At 52.7% G+C, this 19,528-nt stretch overlaps 1 protein-coding gene across 2 annotated transcripts; it reads right to left on the bottom strand.

Moving 5' to 3' along the window:
- MYL9 (myosin light chain 9) lies at nt 3,604-11,978 on the bottom strand. Of its 2 annotated transcripts, none has more exons than XM_005688518.3 (4): nt 10,381-10,749; nt 8,664-8,873; nt 5,363-5,524; nt 3,604-4,407 (listed from the first exon to the last, which is right to left on the bottom strand). In XM_005688518.3, exons 1-4 carry the CDS (start codon nt 10,508-10,510, stop codon nt 4,235-4,237), a joined length of 675 nt encoding a protein of 224 aa, XP_005688575.1. In that variant the 5' UTR covers nt 10,511-10,749; the 3' UTR covers nt 3,604-4,234. The 2 variants fall into 2 exon arrangements, with proteins under 2 accessions (XP_005688575.1, XP_017913302.1); XM_018057813.1 differs by lacking the exon at nt 10,381-10,749 and adding an exon at nt 11,865-11,978 and having other exon boundaries at nt 3,614-4,407.

Here is a 19,528-nt window from a genome sequence, read left to right as displayed (position 1 = left end):
AGTAGAGAAACTGAGCCTTAGAGAGGACAGATAACATGCTGAAATTCATGCTGTTAATAAATGGCAGAACCAGGATTGCAACCTAATTTTGTTCTCTTAATTATTCTATTATATTACCTATGACCTCAAAATTATTTCTCCAAAGCTTTTGTAAAATTGGGGTCATCTTTTGTATCTTATAAGCCAATAAATATAGTAATAATAGGCTGACCAACTTAACCTCTAGTCTGAGTCTTTGGTTCTTCTTTGCAGTGACCTTGGATCCCCTAGACCTCATCTATAAAACAGGGGTGGGCATGTGAAGAATTATATGAATTTTTTTTTTAATTAAAAAACATTTTGGCTGTGCCGGGTCTTCGTTGCTGTGTGTAGGCTTTCTCTCTTGCGGCGAGTGGGGACTGATCTTCATTGCGGTGTGCTGGCTTCTCATTGTGGTGACTTCTCTTGTTGCAGAGCATGGGCTGTACACTCGAAAGCTCTAGAACGTAGGCTCAGTAGTTGTGCTCGGGCTTAGTTGCCTTCGGCATGTGGAATCTTTCCAAACCAGGGATCAAACCCATGTCTCTTGCATTGGCAAGTTTCTTAACCAGTGAAATGCCAGGGAAGTTCCCTGATGCTGGTTTTAAAATCTTATGCACATTTTAAAATTACATTTAGGTTATTAGGTGCTAGCGCTCATTCTGTTTCTCCTTTCCTCACCCCACACATTGTTTTTCCCTCCCCACAACCAGGGACGAACCTGGGCCATGACAGTGAAAGGGCCACCTCCTAACCACTAGGCCCCCAGGGAACTCCCCCAGACATTGTCTTTAATACCTGTCTGTGTTGATGCAGGAACATTGGTTCGTTGCATCGGAATGCTGCGTGGTATTCCACATCCTGCGTCTGTCACGTTTCTTATCCCTTCTCCTTGTGACAGGTGTGGGGCTTCTCGGGGTCTCTCCAAGGCCCTGCTGCCATCTGTGCGGGGGCAGTGGACATGGTGTCCTGCCCCTCTGGGCTTGCCCCCAGTTTCTCTGGGAGATGTCTATAGCTGGGGAGTTTCTGAGCCAGAGGGGCTTCACTTGTTCACAAATGCTGGCAAATGCTGTCCTGCGTGGGGGACCAGTCTGTCCCCTATCAGCCAGTGTATGGGGATTCCCCCTCCTCTCCATCTTTGCCAGTGTTTGGTATTATCTGTGTCTCTGATTGGCAATCTGACGAGTATAAAGTGGTCTCTTTGCTTTCGGAACACCAGTGAGGTTGATAGATGTTTCTTGTTGGTTGAAATTCCCTTTTGGTGAGTCTCCTGTTTTTTTGCTCATTTGTCTATTAGATTCTACAACTTTTTCTTTTAGATATTAATTCCTTGTTTCATTTTAATACAGTAAAAACGCACCATTTCTAAAAAATGAGTTTTACTAACACAACATTGTAAATCAACTCTAGTCTGGCATAAAACAATTTTTTTTAAATTAAAAAATGAGTTTTAAGGAATTCCTTGGCATTCCAGTGATCAGGACTCTGCTTTCACTGCCAAGGACATGGGTTGGGGAACTGAGATGCAGCCAATAAAATAAAACATGTTTATTAAGTGTTTGTATTTCTTCTGAGATTTTTTTTTTTCGTATTATTTGCCCATTTTTTCCCTACTGACATGGCTTTTTTTTTTTTTTTTTTTTTTTTTTTGGCTTGTAGGGATCTTAGTTCCCTGATGAGGGATTGAACCCTGGTTCTGGTAGTGAAAGTGCCTGAGAGTCCTAACCATTGGACCACCAGGGAATCCCCTTTTTCTTACTGAATGATTGAAGTTCTTTTTATACGATAGTGTCATTAACTTAAAAAAAAATTAATCATGCTACAAATACTTTCTCCCCATCTGTACTCGGTTTTAACTTTGCTTGCAGTTTCTCTAGCCTTACAGAAACATTCAGTCTTCATCATTTTACATCCGCTGGTCTTTGTGTGCGTGCGCGTGCGTGTGTGTCTCTTCTGAGTTTTGTGCCAGACATTGCAACTTTTGGGGTCCTTCGCCATTACCTCTAAATGTTGCCTTGTAAGAAATAAAACAGCTGCTGCTGCTGCTGCTTTTCTAAGAGGCTGCTGTGAGACGGTAATAAATTAGCCAGTGAAACTCGCCTTCCTCTTGGGTCGTACGTCTGTGCCACGCGCATTCCTATTCCCGGACTTTTGTTCAGATCGTCTCCGTGCCTTGCAGTACCCTCTTCTTAGCGCTTTCCGCAACTTCCTCCTGGTGCTGCCCTTCCACACACAGATCACTTCCCTCTCCCCATTACCAGGGTTCCTTCAGCCCCCATCAGCTCTGAAACCAGTGAGGCTGCACTGGTTCCAGCCTGCCGCCCCTGGGTGTGAGTCTTTCTTTCTGGGGTGGAGGGGGAGGAGGCTTGTGGCACAACGAGGGGGGTTGAGACCAAGGAGGTTTGTTCCCGACCCCATGTCCCCGCCTTCTTCCAGGAAGGCCTTTGGTACCACAGTGGCTCCGGCGAGAGACCTGGACCCTGGTGTCCCGCCTGCGTGGCCAGTGCTCTGGGAGTCCCGGGAACTGGTCCCAGTGAGTGGGTAGCCAAGCTCAGTGTCAGGTTGGGATGAGGGTTGCTCAGGGCCCACAGTCTGGGGTCAGAGTCAAGGGTATGGTGTGGTTAGGACTGAGTCTGGGGAGCATTTGGACCCTTTTGGGGCTGGCTCCATCTAAAGTTGACCTCAGGGAGTTGTGGGGCTCAGTTTGGAGGCAAGAGAAGGGCTTTCGTGGCTTTCCACTGGAAAGGGCTGGGTACCTACGCTGGGGCAGCAGCCTGGAGGAGGTTTGGCTTCCTAGGCCGATGCAGGGTCCCCTTAGTGCTCGGTGCTCCTTTGGCTCTGACCTCATACCTTTGTGGCTGGCTGGCTCTGGGTGACCTTTAGGGAAGGCAGCAGCACCTGCTCCCTGCTGGGTGCAGATGGGATGTGTCCAGTCCTGGTCTGAACCCCATGGAAGGTCCAGAGGCCAGGGATCAGCTCTCGCTCTGCCCCAGACCTGCTGGGGGGTGGCCTCAGGTGGTCCCTGTCCCTGTCTCTCTGTTCATTCAACCAGCATTTATTTCCCTTCCTCTTAGGCTCCAGGCACCATCATCAGTGTCCCCACTGTCAACTGTAACAGGGACCCCGGTCCTGCTGGTCTCTCACACATGTGGGATGTGAAAAGCTGTGGCTTACTGTGCTGCTGGTCACGTGGCAGAACCGACCCTCCAGTGCACCCAGACACCTGGTAGCTGCCTGCAGGGAATCCGTTCTTTCTCATCTCCATCCCCTCTTCACAGCTCCCAAAGCCTCCCTGCTCTTCCAGGACCACCTGGTTCCCCAGGAGCATTGAGGGGACCCTGGAGACCAGGCTCTAGTCCTGAAGGCTGTGACCTTGACTCTTGCCCTCTCAGAGCCCCAGAACCCCCACTGGGGTTTGCTGTGGTGGGTCCTGCCCCCTCTGCCCTCTCCCTCCCAGCAGAGCTTCTCCCCTCAGGATCTGCCTGCTCCCGCAGCTGGTCTCGTCTCAGCTGAGCCTTCCCTGGGCTGGTAGTCAGAAGGTGGAAGGAAGGACAGACGGGGCAGCCACTGGGGAAGAAGAGGGTGGGCGGTGTTTGGGGCCTCAGGGCACCTTTATTTCACCCCAGCCACAGACATACACACCCAAAGCAATGCTCAACCTTCTATTAGGCTCTGCCTCCCCAAGACGAAACGTCCGCCCTCTTGCATCTTCCAGAGCACACTCCCGGTGGGGTGGGGTGTGTTCTCGTGGCCGGGCACGGTGTCGGGGAGGGGAGTGGCACCCTGTCCTCTGAGAGGGGACCTCGGTGAGATTCGTGTGTTTGTGGCAGTGGCTGGGGAAGGGCTTGCGGGGGGGGTGCAAGTGGAGTGGTGTCCCAGACCAGGACACAGCGCCCTTCCTGTGGGGAGCAGCTGGAAGCGGGCAGGCAACAGCCGAGGCCGGGGCTCTCCTCGGGGCCTCCCGGGCCAGCCCCCTGGCCCAGCTCCCGAGAAGATGGGGTTTCCTCGGAGGGTCACCGGCCTCCCGCTGGCTCTGCCCCTGGCCTGGTGCTGTGCTTTCTCAGTCGTTTCCTTCACTCGGAGCTGGGCCCCCGGCCCCTCAGGGGGAGAGTCCTCTGAGAGGGGGCTCTGGGCTCCTGGGCACGGAGCCGGTGCAGACGGTGTATGTGGGAGCAGGTGGCTGGGACAGGGGCCGGGCACGGGGCGCTGGGATGGCCTAGTCGTCCTTGTCCTTGGCGCCGTGTTTGAGGATGCGGGTGAACTCCACGTAGTTGAAGTTGCCTTTCTTATCAATGGGCGCCTCTCGGTACATCTCGTCCACCTCCTCATCTGTGAAGCGGTCACCCATGGTGGTGAGCAGCTCCCGAAGGTGGTCCTCATGGATGAAACCTGGGGCGGGGGTGGAGGGGGCACAGGGCCAGGGCCTTGAGACACACCTCACACCCCCTGCCCGGGGCCCCCCCAGGACTCACAGACCTTGTAGCTGGAGGCGGGGGGCGGGGGCGCCGGGAAAAGACACAGTCCTGGTGTCTGTTCAGTTCGAGGTCACCAGGGCCCAGCGGGAACAGTTCTGCAGTGGGGCTGTCTGCGAGGTGTTTCTGTGGGGGTGGGGATGGGGGCCCTGGGGCTGTGAGGGTTGGGGAGGCCCTGCCTGGGGCTGTGGGGGTGCTGACGGTGCTGCTTGAAGAACCTGGGCCCCAGAGCTCCACTGCCTGCGTCTGAATGCTGATCTCTTCTTTCTAGCTGTGTGACCTTGGGCAAGTTACTTAACCTTTCTCTGCCTGTTTGATCTGGAAAATGGGGAGGAAAATATGCCAACCTAGTTAGGGAGCTGTGACACAGTCAGGAAAAGGTTCTGACCTGCTTAGGCCTGTGGTGCGCCTCTGGCCCCTGAGAAACTGCTGAAGCGGCTACTGCCAGCGGCGTCCCACAGGCCTGTCCCTGGGAGAGACCCGCGGTGGCTGGGAAGCCCTTTGGAGGACCTGAGGGTGGGGGGCGCTGGTTTCTGTAACCTGTTGGCCCGCGGGCCTGAGATGGTTTGGTTTCTGGAAGGGTCAAAAGCAGAAGCCAGTGCGTTGAGCCAACAGGAGAGCTAAGAAGTGGGAAGGCTTACGGGATGTGGGCTGTTTCAGTTTAGCCTTTGGCGGGGACAAAACAAGGAAGCAGCTTTTATCGTTCAGGTGGCAGAAACAGGTGGACAGATGATCTCTGTCCTGGCCTTTGGAGGCAGAGGGGCGCCCTGAGGTGCCAGCGCAGCTGGGTGCCACTTGCATACGCGGGGTGTCCAGGCGAGGTGTGCAGCCCCAGCCCCATCCAGGCCTCTGTCCCGAGGCTGCTGACTGACCTGAGGCCTCCTCGTCAAAGCAGGCGAAGGCGTTGCGGATCACATCCTCGGGGTCTGTGCCGTTCAGCTTCTCCCCAAACATGGTGAGGAACATGGTGAAGTTGATGGGCCCCGGGGCCTCGCTCATCATGCCCTCCAGGTACTCGTCCGTGGGGTTCTTCCCTGTGGGGAAGGGCCATCCGTGCCTGCTCTCACCTCCCGTCCCCTCCCCGCATAGCCCCATAGACAAGAGAGAGTAAATTTAGTAAGCTGTTGAAAAGTGTGAAAGGGCAGTCACTCAGTTGTGTCTTGACCCTGCGGCCTCATGTACTGTAGCCCACCTGGCTCCTCTCTCCGTGGAATTATCCAGGCAAGAATACTGGAATGAATAGCCATGCCCTCCTCCAGGGGATCTTCCCCACCCAGGGATTGAACCCATGCGTCCTGAAATGCAGGCACCATCTCAGCCACCAGGGAAGCCCTAGTGTTTGTAAACTAGAGCTGACTAGTTAACTTAGTCAGAGAAGGCACTGGCGACCCACTCCAGAACTCTTGCCTGGAAAATCCCATGGACGGAGGAGCCTGGTAGGCTGCAGTTCATGGGGTTGCTAAGAGTCGGACACGAATGAATGACTTCACTTTCACTTTTCACTTTCCTGCATTGGAGAAGGAAATGGCAGCCCACTTCAGTGTTCTTGCCTGGAGAATCCCAGGGACGGAGGAGCCAGGGGTCTGCCGTCTGTGGGATTGCAGAGTCGGACACGACTGAAGCGCCTTAGCAGCAGCAGCAGCAGTTAACTTAGTAAACTGTAAAGCCTCCCTCTGGGACCACCGGCTCTGACTGCCCTTTCCCACTGATAATTGCCATCCACTCCCCTGGCAGCCTCGACCGTTGCCTCCTCGGGTCTGGGGTCTGGATATCGCCGTGGGTCACGCTGTGTGAGGTATAAGAGCCCCTCTCTGGGGACCGCTCCCTGCCTTTGGTACCCTGTGTGCCTTATGGCTTTAAATGTCACCGCCTCAGCTTCTTACCCCTTCACCAATGTGGGACCTGAGGCTCAGAGGTGAGGTGGCTTGTCCTCGGTCACACCGCGAGTGAAGAATGGAGCCAGCGTGTGAAGCCAGGCAGCCAGACCCCGGACCCCAGGCACAGTTTCGACAGTAGGTAAACCAGCGAGCTTTGGTGCCACACAGGCTAAGGTCTGAATCCCAGCTCTGTGCCTGCTTCCCCAGCCCCTGAGGAGAACTGCGAAGATTGAGGATGGCAATGGCTGTAAAATGCACAGAACAGTGACTGGCACAGCCCTGCGGACTCGGATCAGCTGCTGGGTTCAAAACCCAGCTCCGCCACTTGGTAGCTGTGTGAGCTTGGGCAGATTACTTAACCTCTCTGAGCCTCTGTTTCCTCATTTATAAAGTGAGAATGACAATCACGTCTACCTTTGAGATTTAAGATCACACCCACAGAGCTGCCGCTTGTTATTGCTGTTTCATTGTTTGCTGCTCTTGTTTTTACCGTCTGAGCCACCAGGGAAGCTATTCTTTGCTGTTCTTGTTTTTAAACCTGAGGATGATGGTCCTGATTCTTGTTTTCAGCTGTGCCATGTGACCCACAGAATCTTAGTTCCCTGCTGCTGCTGCTAAGTCGCATCAGTCATGTCTGACTCTGTGTGACCCCAGAGACGGCAGCCCACCAGGCTCCCCCGTCCCTGGGATTCTCCAGGCAAGAACACTGGAGTGGGTTGCCATTTCCTTCTCCAATGCATGAAAGTGAAAAGTGAAAGTGAAGTCTCTCAGTCGTGTCCGACTCTTTGCAACTCCATGGACTGCAGCCTATCGTGCTCCTCCGGCCCATGGGATTTTCCAGGCAAGAGTACTGGAGTGGGGTGCCATAGTTCCCCTGCCAGGGATCAAACTCACACTCCTTGCAGGGGAAGTGGACTGTCAGGGAATTCCCAGAGGGTGATGTTCTTAACCAGAGACCCTGACTGATCTGTGGACCCACTGACTGAGCTGCAAACAGGAGTGGGGGTTTTTCTGGGTAAACATCCAGTCTAGTCTCTGGGGTTGAGAGCCCAGGTGTGTGTGCTCAGTTGCTTAGTCACATCTGACTCTGCGATCCCATGGACTGTAGCCCACCAGGCTCCTCTGTCCATGGAGGCAAGAAAATACTGCAGCAGGTTGTCCTTTCCTCCTCCAGGGGAATCTTCCCGACTCAGGGACTGAACCTACATCTCCTGCCTTGGCAGGTGGATTCTTGACCACTGCGCCACCTGGGAAGCCCGGGTTCTACCTCCTAAGTGGGAAGGAGTCTTTGTGTCCCTGTCTCCTCTGAGCCCCACACTCTGCGGTATCCCCGTGGGATGGCTGGTGCCAGCAGGACACACAGCCCCTCTCCTGCCCAGGCCTCAGTCTTCCTTCCTGCCCCTGACTCCCCAGGGAGGAGCCTCCAGGTGAGTCTAGCCTGAAGCTGGGAGAGGTGTGGTGCTGAGGGTGGGGACAGTGTCCATCGTCCGCCCTCCTGGGTCGTTTGCCCCTCTCACTAGACCCCCTGGAATGCACACACAGGCCACGGGCCTGAGTGGGCTGCTTAGTGAGGGGTGGGGCCAGGGACTGACTCAGGCATGACTGCCATAGGCTGCCTCCTCTGCTACCTGAGACCACCCCCCAGCCAGTGTCTGACCCAGATGCTTTCATCTGAATGAAGGGGGCACCAGAAACTGGGGCTGAGGGGGATTGTCTGTGGCCAGTGCATGGGGAGCAATGTGGAGGCAGACCACCTTGGTGTCTGGTGGGCTGGCATCTGGGAGCTGGTGTCTGGAGGCCTGGCCTCTGGGCCTCAGTTTTCCCATCTGAGCAATGGTACAAGGTGCTAGATGCCTGAGGCCTTTCAGCTCTGACATTCTGAGTCTGGGGAAGTCACTGGAGTCTGCCTCTCCGAGTCTGACACAGGTGACCTCTGAGGGAGCAAGGAGGTGCCCTGGCCTCCACTCTAGGCCTCAGTTTCCCCATCTGTACAATGGAAAGTCTGCAGTTTTGTAGTTGCTGATCCTTTTCCTTCAGTGAAGTGGCACCAGGCAGTTGAAACCGCAGATCTGCCTGAGGCAGGAGTGGGCCTGTCTGGGTTCAAGTCCACTGCCGAACTGCTCTGTGCCTCAGTTTCCCTGTCTGTTAAATGGAGAAAGAGGTGGCAGCTCCTCTCCAGGGTGGGCACCTCAGTCAGTACACAGGAAGTGTTCCCTGAGGGATGAGCCACCTCACCGCCTGCTCCAGCTGCAGCCCTCATGGGCCCACTCAGCCCCCCAGCCCTGCCTCTGCTCACCCATCGAGGCCAGCATGTCGTGCAGGTCCTCCTTGTCGATGAAGCCATCCCGGTTCTGGTCGATCATGTTGAAGGCCTCCTTAAACTCCTGGATCTGGGACTGGTCAAACATCGCGAACACATTGGACGTGGCCCTCTGTGGCCGCTTCTTGGTGGTCTTGGCCTTGGCCCGTTTACTGGACATCTTGGCTGCAGGCGTGTGGGGCTTTCCTGTAGGCAGAGGATGCAGATGGGAGAGCCAGTGACCCTGGGCCAGAAAAGCTTCTGGCCTACCCCACCCCACTCGGCTGTTGGCGCCTGGGCCTGGCCTTCGTGCTCCTATAGGCTGGGGGCTCCTGCCACCCGGCTCATCACAGCAGCAGCCAGCGTTGGCCCTGTGACATGCTCTGAAACAACTTCCTCTACCTCTCTGAAGTGTTTCCTCATCTAGAATGGGATAGGAGTGCCCAGCCAAAGGGATCCATTGACTTGTGCCCGAAAAGCCCCTGGCATGGTGCCCGGCCCAGAGGAAGCTATTTCTGCTGTCATGGTGTGGGTAGACACTTAGGATTGGGTTCGGTGCCAACCATTTCCGTGCTTTATCTCCGTTAATCCTCAGGAGCATTCACACCATCCATCTCTCTCCCAGTGACAAGGTGGGCAGCCTTGGGAGAGGCCCTGAGGCTCCCTGCCCCCAGCAGCAGGAAGGAGCCGGTTGGCGGCCCTGCATTCCTCACATTCCTTCTCCTCTCCTCCTCCTCTCCCTCCTCTGGAGGTTCTGGAAGGCCAGCGCTCTGGGCAGCCTCCCTTCCCCCCACCTGTCCACACTTGACCAGCCCCTTAGGGTGGGGGACAGACCTGATTTGGGCCCTGCTGTTTGTTCTCCCTCTTCAGTGCTTATAGAAGCATAAAGCTTCCCCAGACTGAGCACCCCAGCTTCCTGTTACATTTGTTTAGGCCTGGCCTCCAAACCTCCAGCCAGTCTCACCCACTGCATGCAGACCCCAGTACTTCACCCTGAAGCCCTTGAGGGTTCCTGCCATCCCCCTCTCCCACCAAGCCTGGCACAGAAGGAGGCCCTCTGAGCCTCTCCTACCCTGTTCTCTGACTCGCCTTGCCATCCCTCTTGCCAGCTGTGATCCTGCCCAGCTGGACCTCTGGCTGCTCCCAGATACCCCCAGACTTTCCTTCTTGGTTCTCCCCTTGAAACAACCTTCCTTCTTGAGCCCAGTTCTTCAGACAGCCCTTGGGGAGCAGTTCCCCCACCCTGGCTTTAACAGCAAACACTTAAAGCTCTCTCTCCATCACAATCAGTCAGGGCTGGTGTAAGCACCCTGAATTATACCTAAGCCCATGGTGGCACTCATAGATGCTTGCTTAATGAATGATCTTGAAGGCAGCTAGCCAGTCTACTGACCCCACTGTACAGATGGGGAAACTGAGACGCAACAAGGGGCTCTTTCCCTGAATGCTTGTCACGGCTTCTGGGGCAGTTTGGGGCCCCAGGACTGCTGCCCCCTCTTTCCTCTGTCCTGAGTCTCGTGGTTGAGGATCTGCAAGAAGCCTTGACTGCTCCTCAATCTGTCTTCCAGGCCTTTATCCCATGACCTTGTCCAAGTCACTCTGGATCTTTGGCCTTTGAGATCTTAAACCTTGAGCTGGGATGCTGGCCAGCACCAGCCTTTCCCCACAGGCACAACTGCCTATAGTTAGAGACTGTCCCCCTGCACCCACACACCTGGCCCCTGGTGCTTCTCGTGTGGTTCAAGGTGGGTAGACAGAAGCCTTGGGAAGGGGTTGGGGTGGGACAGTGCCGTGGGCAGGGGGTGCTTCGAGGAGCCGGGTGTTCTCTGGAAACTTTGACTCATGACGCCCACAGAAGGCAGCCGAGGAGAAGTCCACCGCGCCCAGCAGACTGCCGTGGTCTGTCAGTCACTGCCACCCCCATCTGTACAGTTCTAGGGCCGATGTGGCAGGAGTGGCCAAGAGCTCACCCGCTGCTCTGATCCTGGCTTGGTCTCCATGGCCGCCCCATGCCCGCCCTCTCTCTCTCTCGAGGGGCTGTCACAGGGCTTGGAGCACTGAACTTCGCAGGGTGGGGAAAATGGGGTGCCCCCACCATGCAATTAAAAGAACCGGTGTGCCCATAAGAGGCATAGAGTCCAGCTGGAAGCCGGGACCCCTGGGCTAGGCTTAGGTCTGGGGATGGCAAACGGCCTTTCCTGGTGGGCCGATGGTAGTTGAGGGGCACCGTTGTGACCAGAGGCAATTTGTAGGCTTGATTGAGGAACTGGGGTCAGAGCCAGGCTGAGCTCCTAAGACCTGGAGCCATCTCCGCCTCCTCCTGGGGATCCTAGACACCAGGGATCAGATATAACTGGTCCTTAGCCTGCTACAGCTAGGTGCCACCTCCCCACCTCTGACCCCGGAAACCCCACTGTAACAGCAAAGACACGGCCTGCATCCCCCATTACCTCAGGGTCTCTATGGCTGGCAGTGCCAGCTGCCTTGTTGGTAAACTCGCCTCCCCTGAGGGGGAGTTATCTGACTTTTTCCTGAAATAGCCAGAGCAGCTGCAGGGCTGGGGAGGAGTGGGGACCACTTCCTGCAGCCCAGGGCCTTGTCAGGCCAGGGGGTACAGGGGATGAGCCCTACAGCCCTTGGCCAAGCTTCCCCACCCAGAAGGTCTAGGGGGGCAGCGGGCTCAGAGCAGGGAAGTCCCGGAGATGGCATTCAGCGTTGGTGTGATGGCGGAAACAAGCTACCCCGGTCGCCATCCCTCTTTCCTGCCCCAGGAGATAGGGGAGGGGTCAGGGATGCTCCGCGGGAGCCTAGCAGGGCTGCTTCCCGCCTGTGACACAGATCCGTCCTCTAGAGCAGGGAATGCCAGCGACCCCAGGCAACTCCCGTCCTCCGGGACACCTCGAGTTCTGGGCTCGGCATCTCTAACTTCACAGCGAAGGGGCAGGGCCTGGACAGTCTTCCCTTGCGGCAGGCCCACTGGTTCCCAGAGCCTGTCCAGTCTCCCTGCTGCCCAGCCGCCGCCCGAATCCCCGTAGGACGGAGCGACCTTGCAGCCCCAGCCTCACTATCTGTCCCTGCCCAGAGACCCTGCGACCCCCACCTCCCCCTGGCGACCCCCACCTCCCCCTCGCGACCCTATGTCCCAGCCGCGTCCGTCACACAGCCCACACCAGACCCCCCGGGCCGCGGGGCTCCCACCTGGTGCGGAGAAGGTGCTGGCGCGGTGCGCGGAGCGGCTGCGGAGCAGGGACCGGCGGGCCGTCGGTGGGGTCTGGGCCCGGGGGTGGGGGCGCGGGGCGGGGCGCGGCGCCGGGCCTTACAAGGCAGAAGAATGTGCGGCGGCGGGCAGGGGCGGGGCCGCGGCAGCCCGGCCTTATTTGGCCGCGACCCACGGGCCAGGGAGGTGGGGTGTTCCCGGGTGAACCCCCCAGTCTGCGAGGGCCTTCCCCATGGTGGGCTGGGGGAGGTGACGGGGCCGAGTGGGGGGCCTGGACAGCCCGGGGAAGGGGGTCTGTCTGGGCCGGTCCTTCCTCTCTAGCGAGGCCGCTGGACCTCCGGGGGCCTCCAGCTCTCGGACCCCACCCCCACCAGAGCCCGCGCCCCGGCCTATTCCCCGGGGAGAGCTTCTTTCCACCCGGCCAAGTACGGCTTTTTTCCACTCCCAGAGAAGAGCCTGCTGCACTCACAGGTTCCTGCGGGGGTGGGGCGCCCAAGGGCCTTGGGCCAAGTCACTCTCCCAGAGCCCTCGGTGCCCTCACCTGCACAAGGGGAGGGTGGTGGTGAGATTAGTGGCCAGGAAGACCCACGGAGGCCCTGGGGCGCCAGCGAGAGCTGGGACCGGGGGACCCCCGGAGCATGCTTGCTGGTGGGGCTGCACCCCCAAAGCCCTGTCGTTGGCCTGAGTCAGAGGATGGGGGCTGGGAGGACAGACCCATTCCTCTCTGTCTTTGCCATCAGGCCCTGTCCGTCATTGCGACCCCCGAAGGCCCAGCTTACGCATCAGCTCCCACCCTGACTCCTGCCTGCGCTTTCTCTCCTTCCCTTTGATCCAACGCAGACGTTCCGTTCCCGAGGGAACTTTTCAACATCCAGTTACTTGCTTGGTAAATATTAACTGACAGCTGTCTGGCGCGGTGCTCAGTGAACTATAGTGCTCAGGAAGCTTTTGTTCTTGTGGAGAGAAATGTCATGAACCCGTAGCTACACAGCTTGGAGGGTAGAAACAAATGCCTTGAAGGAAAATAAAGGAGGTGAGGGGAGAGAGAGCAAAGGAGACCTAGGGGCTGCCTTCCAGGAAGGAGGTGAGGGAGTGAGCCCGGCCCAGTGAACACCTGAGACAGAACCCCTGTAGGGGGCGCTTGTCCAGCTCCTGGTCAGGGTCACTGAGGGACGGGGGCTGGGAGAGGAGGTCTGAGAAGCAGTAGGGACCTAGCCCCGGGGATCCTTGTGTTACTCCAAAACTGGGTTTGCCTTTTGGTGGGTGTGGAACCAATAGACACTGCCAAGCCAAAGATCAGGAGGAGGAAGGAAATATTACTTCCTGTAGTCAGTAAGGAGAGCACGGGGGAATCTTTCCTAAAGCAGTGTTTCCCTGAACAGCAACACTGGGGGAGGCTCAGCTGGTAAAGAGTCTGCCTGCAATGCGGGAGACCTGGGTTTGATCCCTGGGCTGGGAAGATCCCCTAGAAAAAGGAACGGCTACCCACTCCAGTATTCTGGCCTGGAGAATTCCGTGGACCCCATAGTCCAAAGGGTCACAGAGTTGGACACCGCTGAGTGACTTTTGCTTTCACTTTTAAGCTAAGGGTACGTGCATATTCATGAAGGGGTTAAGCAGAGGAGAATTCCTCATAGAATTGCGGCCAGGGCTCACTGAGTCCAAAGTTTAGTTGATTGAAGTCAAGAGGGTCAGAGTCATCATTCCTTCCTCTACCTGGGTGGGGACTTCAGTTCCTGCAGTACTCAAAGACGAATTGTTATGCATAATCGCTTGAGGAGGAACTGGGACTGCGCTTTATCGCCGCTGTATTGTTTGTCTGCGTCTTTTCTGCATGCTATTGTTCCCTTAACATCATTCATTACCGAGAACTGTTCAAGGGCAAGCTTTGTGGCCAGGCTTAGATCATAAAATGGCTTAGGCCAGAATGGCTTCCCTTATGTGAAGAAAAGCCATTCCTGGTTCTCTTTCTCCAGGGACCTCTTCACTTACCTGCTTACACTTGCAGACCTCTGTAAGACCTTAGAGAGTTCTGAGCAAAGGGTGGCATGATCTGGCTTATGTTTTAACTGAATCCCTCTTGGAGTGGGGGTGGGGGGGTGGGGCGGCGGCGGCAGGGAGCAGGGAGACCAGTGAGGAGCTATTGAGCAGGATGAGGTGTCCAGACTAGTGAGCTGGCAGTGGGAGAAATGATGGGATTCTGGACATATTTTAAAGTTGCAACTGGTAGGTTTTTCACATGGATTGGTGTGTGTGTGAAGATTCCAAGGTGATTAATGTGTGTGTGTGTGAAGATTCCAAGGTGATTAAGTAGTTAATCTCAGTGGGGATTGTAAGTAGAAAAATACGGGAGACCCCTATAAGTTAATGGTTACTTGAGAAAGCAGGTTTGCTTAGCAACAAAACCAGGCAACAGAAGCAGGAGACATGCCCCACAACAATAAAAGAAACTGTGGCATGAGCCCCACATCTTGCCCAGTGAGCACAGTAAGTTACTGATCCCTAGGACATGCTCTTTGCACACATAAAAAAAAATAATTTGTGGACATAGTTTGACCACACAGGGACAAGAAAACTCCCCTGTACAACCCGGAGATGAACTAATGATGAAAACATGACTCAAGGAAGACAAAGAAGGTCTTCTCCCCCTCCCCACTTATCCTTTGATTGTAAAACTGTAGCCCAGTAAGTTCTCGGGTGTGGCATTCCTCACCTGTCCACTTGCAAGCCTCACAAGCATCCTGTTCTAATAAATCACTTCTCATCTACCACTCTGCTTTCGCTGAATTCTTCTCTGCACTGAGACATCAAGAACTATGGTACTGGAGCTCTTCAGAGCCCTGGAAAAGACACCATATACCGGTTTCAGTCTGAGCAGCTGGAAAGGAAAGAGCTGACATTGTCTAAGCTGAGTCTATGGAAGGAGCAGGTTTGGTGAGGAATCAGCAGTTCTGTTTTGGACATATTTAAAACTTACTACATTTTAAAAACTTTATTTTGAAATAGTTTCAAATTTAGGATAAAGTTATAAGAACTATACGGAGAGTTCCTGTATACCTTCATCCAGATTCTGTACTTGTTAGCATTTGGCTTCCTTACATTCTCTTCTCTGTGTGTGTGTGTGTGTGTGTGTGTGTATTCTCCTCCCAAACCAGTTGAGAGTAACTTGCGCAGATCAAGCCCTTTTACACTGAAATACCTCAGTGAGTATCTCCTAAGAAGGAAAGTATTGCATATCCATAATGCAATGATTAAAACCAGGGGAAAGTAAAAAATTGAAGTATAGCTGATGTACAGTATTATATAAGTGATAGGTGTACAATATAATAATTCACAATTTTTGAAGGTTATATTCCACTTATAGTTACCATAAAATATTGGCTATATTCCCTACATTGTACCATGTACTCTTGTAGAACTGTTTCTTTAACTTGCTTTTCATTGCTGTTATTATAATCATATGTACTGGCCTGCCTCAGAGGACCCTGCTTCTCTGCCTGACTGTTAAACTAAAGTGCCTTTGTTCAGTTCACAAGGAGATAATCTGACCCTGCCCACCTGTGAAAAGAAGAGATTAACACATCCCCTTTAACACAGCTGGACATTCCCGGACATGTTTTGCAAGACTGATGGCCCTTTTACTTTACTTCCCCACCGCCTCTCCCTCTCTGTTCTGTCTTTTCACTTTACTTCCTCACCCCTTCTCTTTTTGGTTCTATGAAAGAACCTGGAATCCAGACCCCTGGGAAAGATGGTTATTCTGAGACATTAATCTGCCATCTTCTCGGCCTGCTGGCTTTCCAAATAAGGTCATATTCCTTGCCTCAATACCTCTTCTTTTGGATTCATAAGCCTGTCATGTGGCAAGCAGAGTGAGCTTGGACTTGGTAACATATCTTTGTAAAAATCAGGAAAATTTTAACATCAATTTAATACTATTGTCTAACAGTCCATATTCAAGTTTTGCCAATTATCCTGATAATGTTCTTAAAAAAAATTTTTTTTTCTGCTCCAACAGCCAATCCAAGGTTGTCATATTTCTTTGATCCTCGTGTGTGTGTGTGTGTGTGTGTGTGTGTGTGTGTGTGTTTCAGTTCAGTTGCTCAGTCGTGTCCGACCCTTTGCGACCCCATGGACTGCAGCACGCCAGGCCTCCCTGTCCATCACCAACTCCCGGAGTTTACTCAAACTTATGTCCATTGAGTCGGTGATGCCATCCGACTATCTCATCCTCTGTCATCCCCTTCTCCACCTGCCTTCAATCTTTCCCAGCATCAGGGTCTTTTCAAATGAGTCAGTTCTTTGCATCGGGTGGCCAGAGTATTGGAGTTTCAGCATCAGCCCTTCCAATGAATATTCAGGACTGATTTTCTTTAGGATGGACTAGTTGGATCTCCTTGCAGTCCAAGGGACTCTCAAGAGTCTTCTCCAAGACCACAGTTCAAAAGCATCAATTCTTTGGCACTCAGCTTTCTTTATAGTCCAACTGTCACATCTGTACATGACCACTGGAAAAACCATAGCCTTGACTAGACGGACCTTTGTTAGCAAAGTGATGTCTCTGCTTTTTAAGATGCTGTCTAGGCTGGTCATAACTTTTCTTCCAAGGAGTTAAGTGTCTTTCAATTTCATGGCTGCAGTCACCATCTGCAGTGATTTTGTGTGTGTGGTGAAATAGCAGGATTTACCATTTTAACCGTTTTGAGTGTATCGCTCCTTGGCATTGAGCACATTCACATTGCTGTACAGCTGTCGCCTCCGTCCATCTCCAGAAACATTTCATCTTCTCAGCTTAGACTCTGTAGCCCAGTAAACAGTCATCACCTGTCCTTTTCCCTCACCTGCTGGGCAACCACCCTTCCCCTTCCTGCCTCTGTGAATTTGACCACTCTGGGAAACTCATATAAATGGAATCACATAGTATTTGTCCTTTTGTGACTGGTTTATTTCACTTGGCATAGTTTCTTCAGGGTTCATCCATCTTGCAGCATATGTCAGAATTTTCTTCCTTTTTAAGGTTAAATACTATTCCATTGTGTGGAAAGACCACAGTCTTGCTTATCCATTCATGTCAATGGACATTTGTGTTGCTTCCGTCTTTTGGTTATTGTGAAAAATACTGCTCTTAATATGGGTGTACTACAAGTATCTTTTTGAGTCCCTGCTTTTGATTTTCTTTTTTCTTTTTTTTTTTTTTTTAGGGTATACATCCAGAAGCAAAATTGAAGGATTATATGGTGACTCTGTTTTTAGTTTGTTTTTCTGGGGGGGGTTGGTGGGAACTGCCATACTGTTTCCTATGGTAGCTATGCCATTTTACATTCCCACCAAGAGTGCACTAATTCTCATTTCTCTACATCCTTGCCAACACTTGTCATTTTCTGTTATTGTTTCTTTTTGCTAAATAATAGTCACCCTAATGAGTGGGAAGTGATATCTCATTGTGGTTTATTGTCTTCCCACAATAACTAATGTTGAGCATTTTTCATGTGCTTATCGACCACTTGTGTATCTTCTTCGGAGAAGTGTCTATTCAGACTCTTGGCTCATTTAGGGAATGCCCTGGCGGTCCAGTGGTTAGGACTCGGCACTTTCATTGCTGAGTGGGCCTGGGTTCGATCCTTGGTCAGGGAACCAAGATCCCACATGATATGCAGTACGGCCGAAAAAGAAAAAAAACCCAAAAGCTGCTTAAAAAATCAGGTTGTTTGCTTTTTTTGTTGTTGAGTTCTAAGAGTTCTCTGTATATTCTAGATACTAATCCCTTATCAGATACGTCATTTGCAAAAATCTTTCCCATTCTATGGACCTCTCTGTTTAAGATCATTTTTAAAACTTATATAATTTATGTACCATAAAATTCATTCTTTTCAAAGGTACAATTCAGTGATTTTAAAACTCAGAAAACTTAAAAAAAAAAATCACAAATCACCACCGTGTAACTCCAGAACATTTCATCACCCCCAAAGTGAAAGTGAAAGTCGCTCAGTCGTGTCTGACTCTTTGTGACCCCATGAACTATTACAGTCCGTGGAATTCTCCAGGCCAGAATACTGAAGTGGCTAGCTTTCCCTTCTCCAGGGGATCTTCCCAGCCCAGGGATCGAACCCAAGTCTCCCACAGTGCAGGCAGATTCTCTACCAGCATCACCTCCAAAGAAACTGCATACTCATTAGCAGTCAGTCCTCTCCTCCCCTTCCCCCATCCCCTGGCAAACACTAATCTACCTTCTGTCTCTGTTTACTCCGGAAATGTAACGTAAATGGATATAATATGTGGCTTCTTTCACTTAGCATAATGTTTTCAAATTCCACGTATGTTCATTCCATAACATGTATCAGTGCTTCATTCTTTGTAAATTTGTTCTTTTTTGGCCACACCACACGGTTTGTGGGGTCTTACTTTCCCAACCAGAGATGGAACCCAGGGCCCCTGCCTTGGGAGCATGGAATCTTAGCCACCAGACCACCAGGGAAGTCCGGTTAGGATTTTCTGAATGAGAGATCATGTGATCTGCAGATAGAGGTAGTTTAACTTCTTTCTTTCCAATTTGGATGCCATCTGTTCATTCACTTACTCATTCTAAGCTCATTCTTGCCTGAATGCCCTGGCTGGAACCTACTGTACAGTGTTGAATAGAAGTGGCAAGAGTGAAACTCTTCATCTTTGTTCCTGATCTTGAGGGGAACGCTTTCAGTCTTTTACCATAAAACATGTTAGCTGTGGATTTTAGGGGGAGGGAGGGATGTTCCCTCCTCAAGTGTCAGCTCGAAGAAGTTCTAATTTGTCATGCATTCTTTATCATGAAAGGGTGTTGAGTTTTATCGAGTTTTTTTTCCTGCATTGATTGCAGTGTTTTTAATCTGTCAGTTAGCTTTGTTTTGGCTATGCTGGGTCTTCCTTGCTCTGTGCAGGCTTTCTCTAGTTGTGGCGAGCTGCGGCTATTCTCTAGTTGTGGTGCGCGGAGTTCTCATTGCAGCGGCTTCTCTAGTTGCAGAGCACGGGTTCTAGGGCGTGAGCGGGCTTCAGTAGTTGTGGCACATGGACCTAGTTGCCCCATGGCATGTGGAATCTTCCTGGGCCAGAGATCAAACCTGTGTCAACTGCATTGGCAGGTGGATTCTTAACCACTGGACCACCAGGAAGTCCATCTGTCCCTGAGCTTTTCTGTGTCTTTCACAGACTAACATTTTCGGAGAGGCCAGGTCACTTACCTGGTACTTCCTCATGATTATTCTGTGGATTTTTAAAAATTTCATTTGTTTGTTTTTGGCTGTACTGGCTCTTCACCACTGTACATGGGCTTTTCCCTAGTTGTGGCAAGTGGGGGCTGCCCTCTAGTTGCAGCGCGAGGACCTTTCATTGCGATGGCTTCACTTTGCAATGGCTTCTCTGTGGCTTGCGGGCTCTGGAGCACAGGCTCAGTAGTTGCAGCCATGGGCTCAGTGGCCCCCAGGCGTGTGGGATCTTAATTCGCGGACCAGGGATCGAACGGAGGTCACTGAACCACCAGGAAAGTCCCCAAATGGTGATTTTTCTAACCCTTCTCGTCTCCTTTTACTAGTTGGTGGACATGTTAACTTTGAGATTACCTGTTAGACATCTAAGCGGCGATGGTGAGTAGGAAGTGTAAAGTTCAGGAAGG

Source organism: Capra hircus, chromosome 13 (genome assembly GCF_001704415.2).
Source record: "Capra hircus breed San Clemente chromosome 13, ASM170441v1, whole genome shotgun sequence".
Classification (NCBI taxonomy): domain Eukaryota; kingdom Metazoa; phylum Chordata; class Mammalia; order Artiodactyla; family Bovidae; genus Capra; species Capra hircus.
This window is presented reverse-complemented; position numbering and strand designations above follow the sequence as displayed.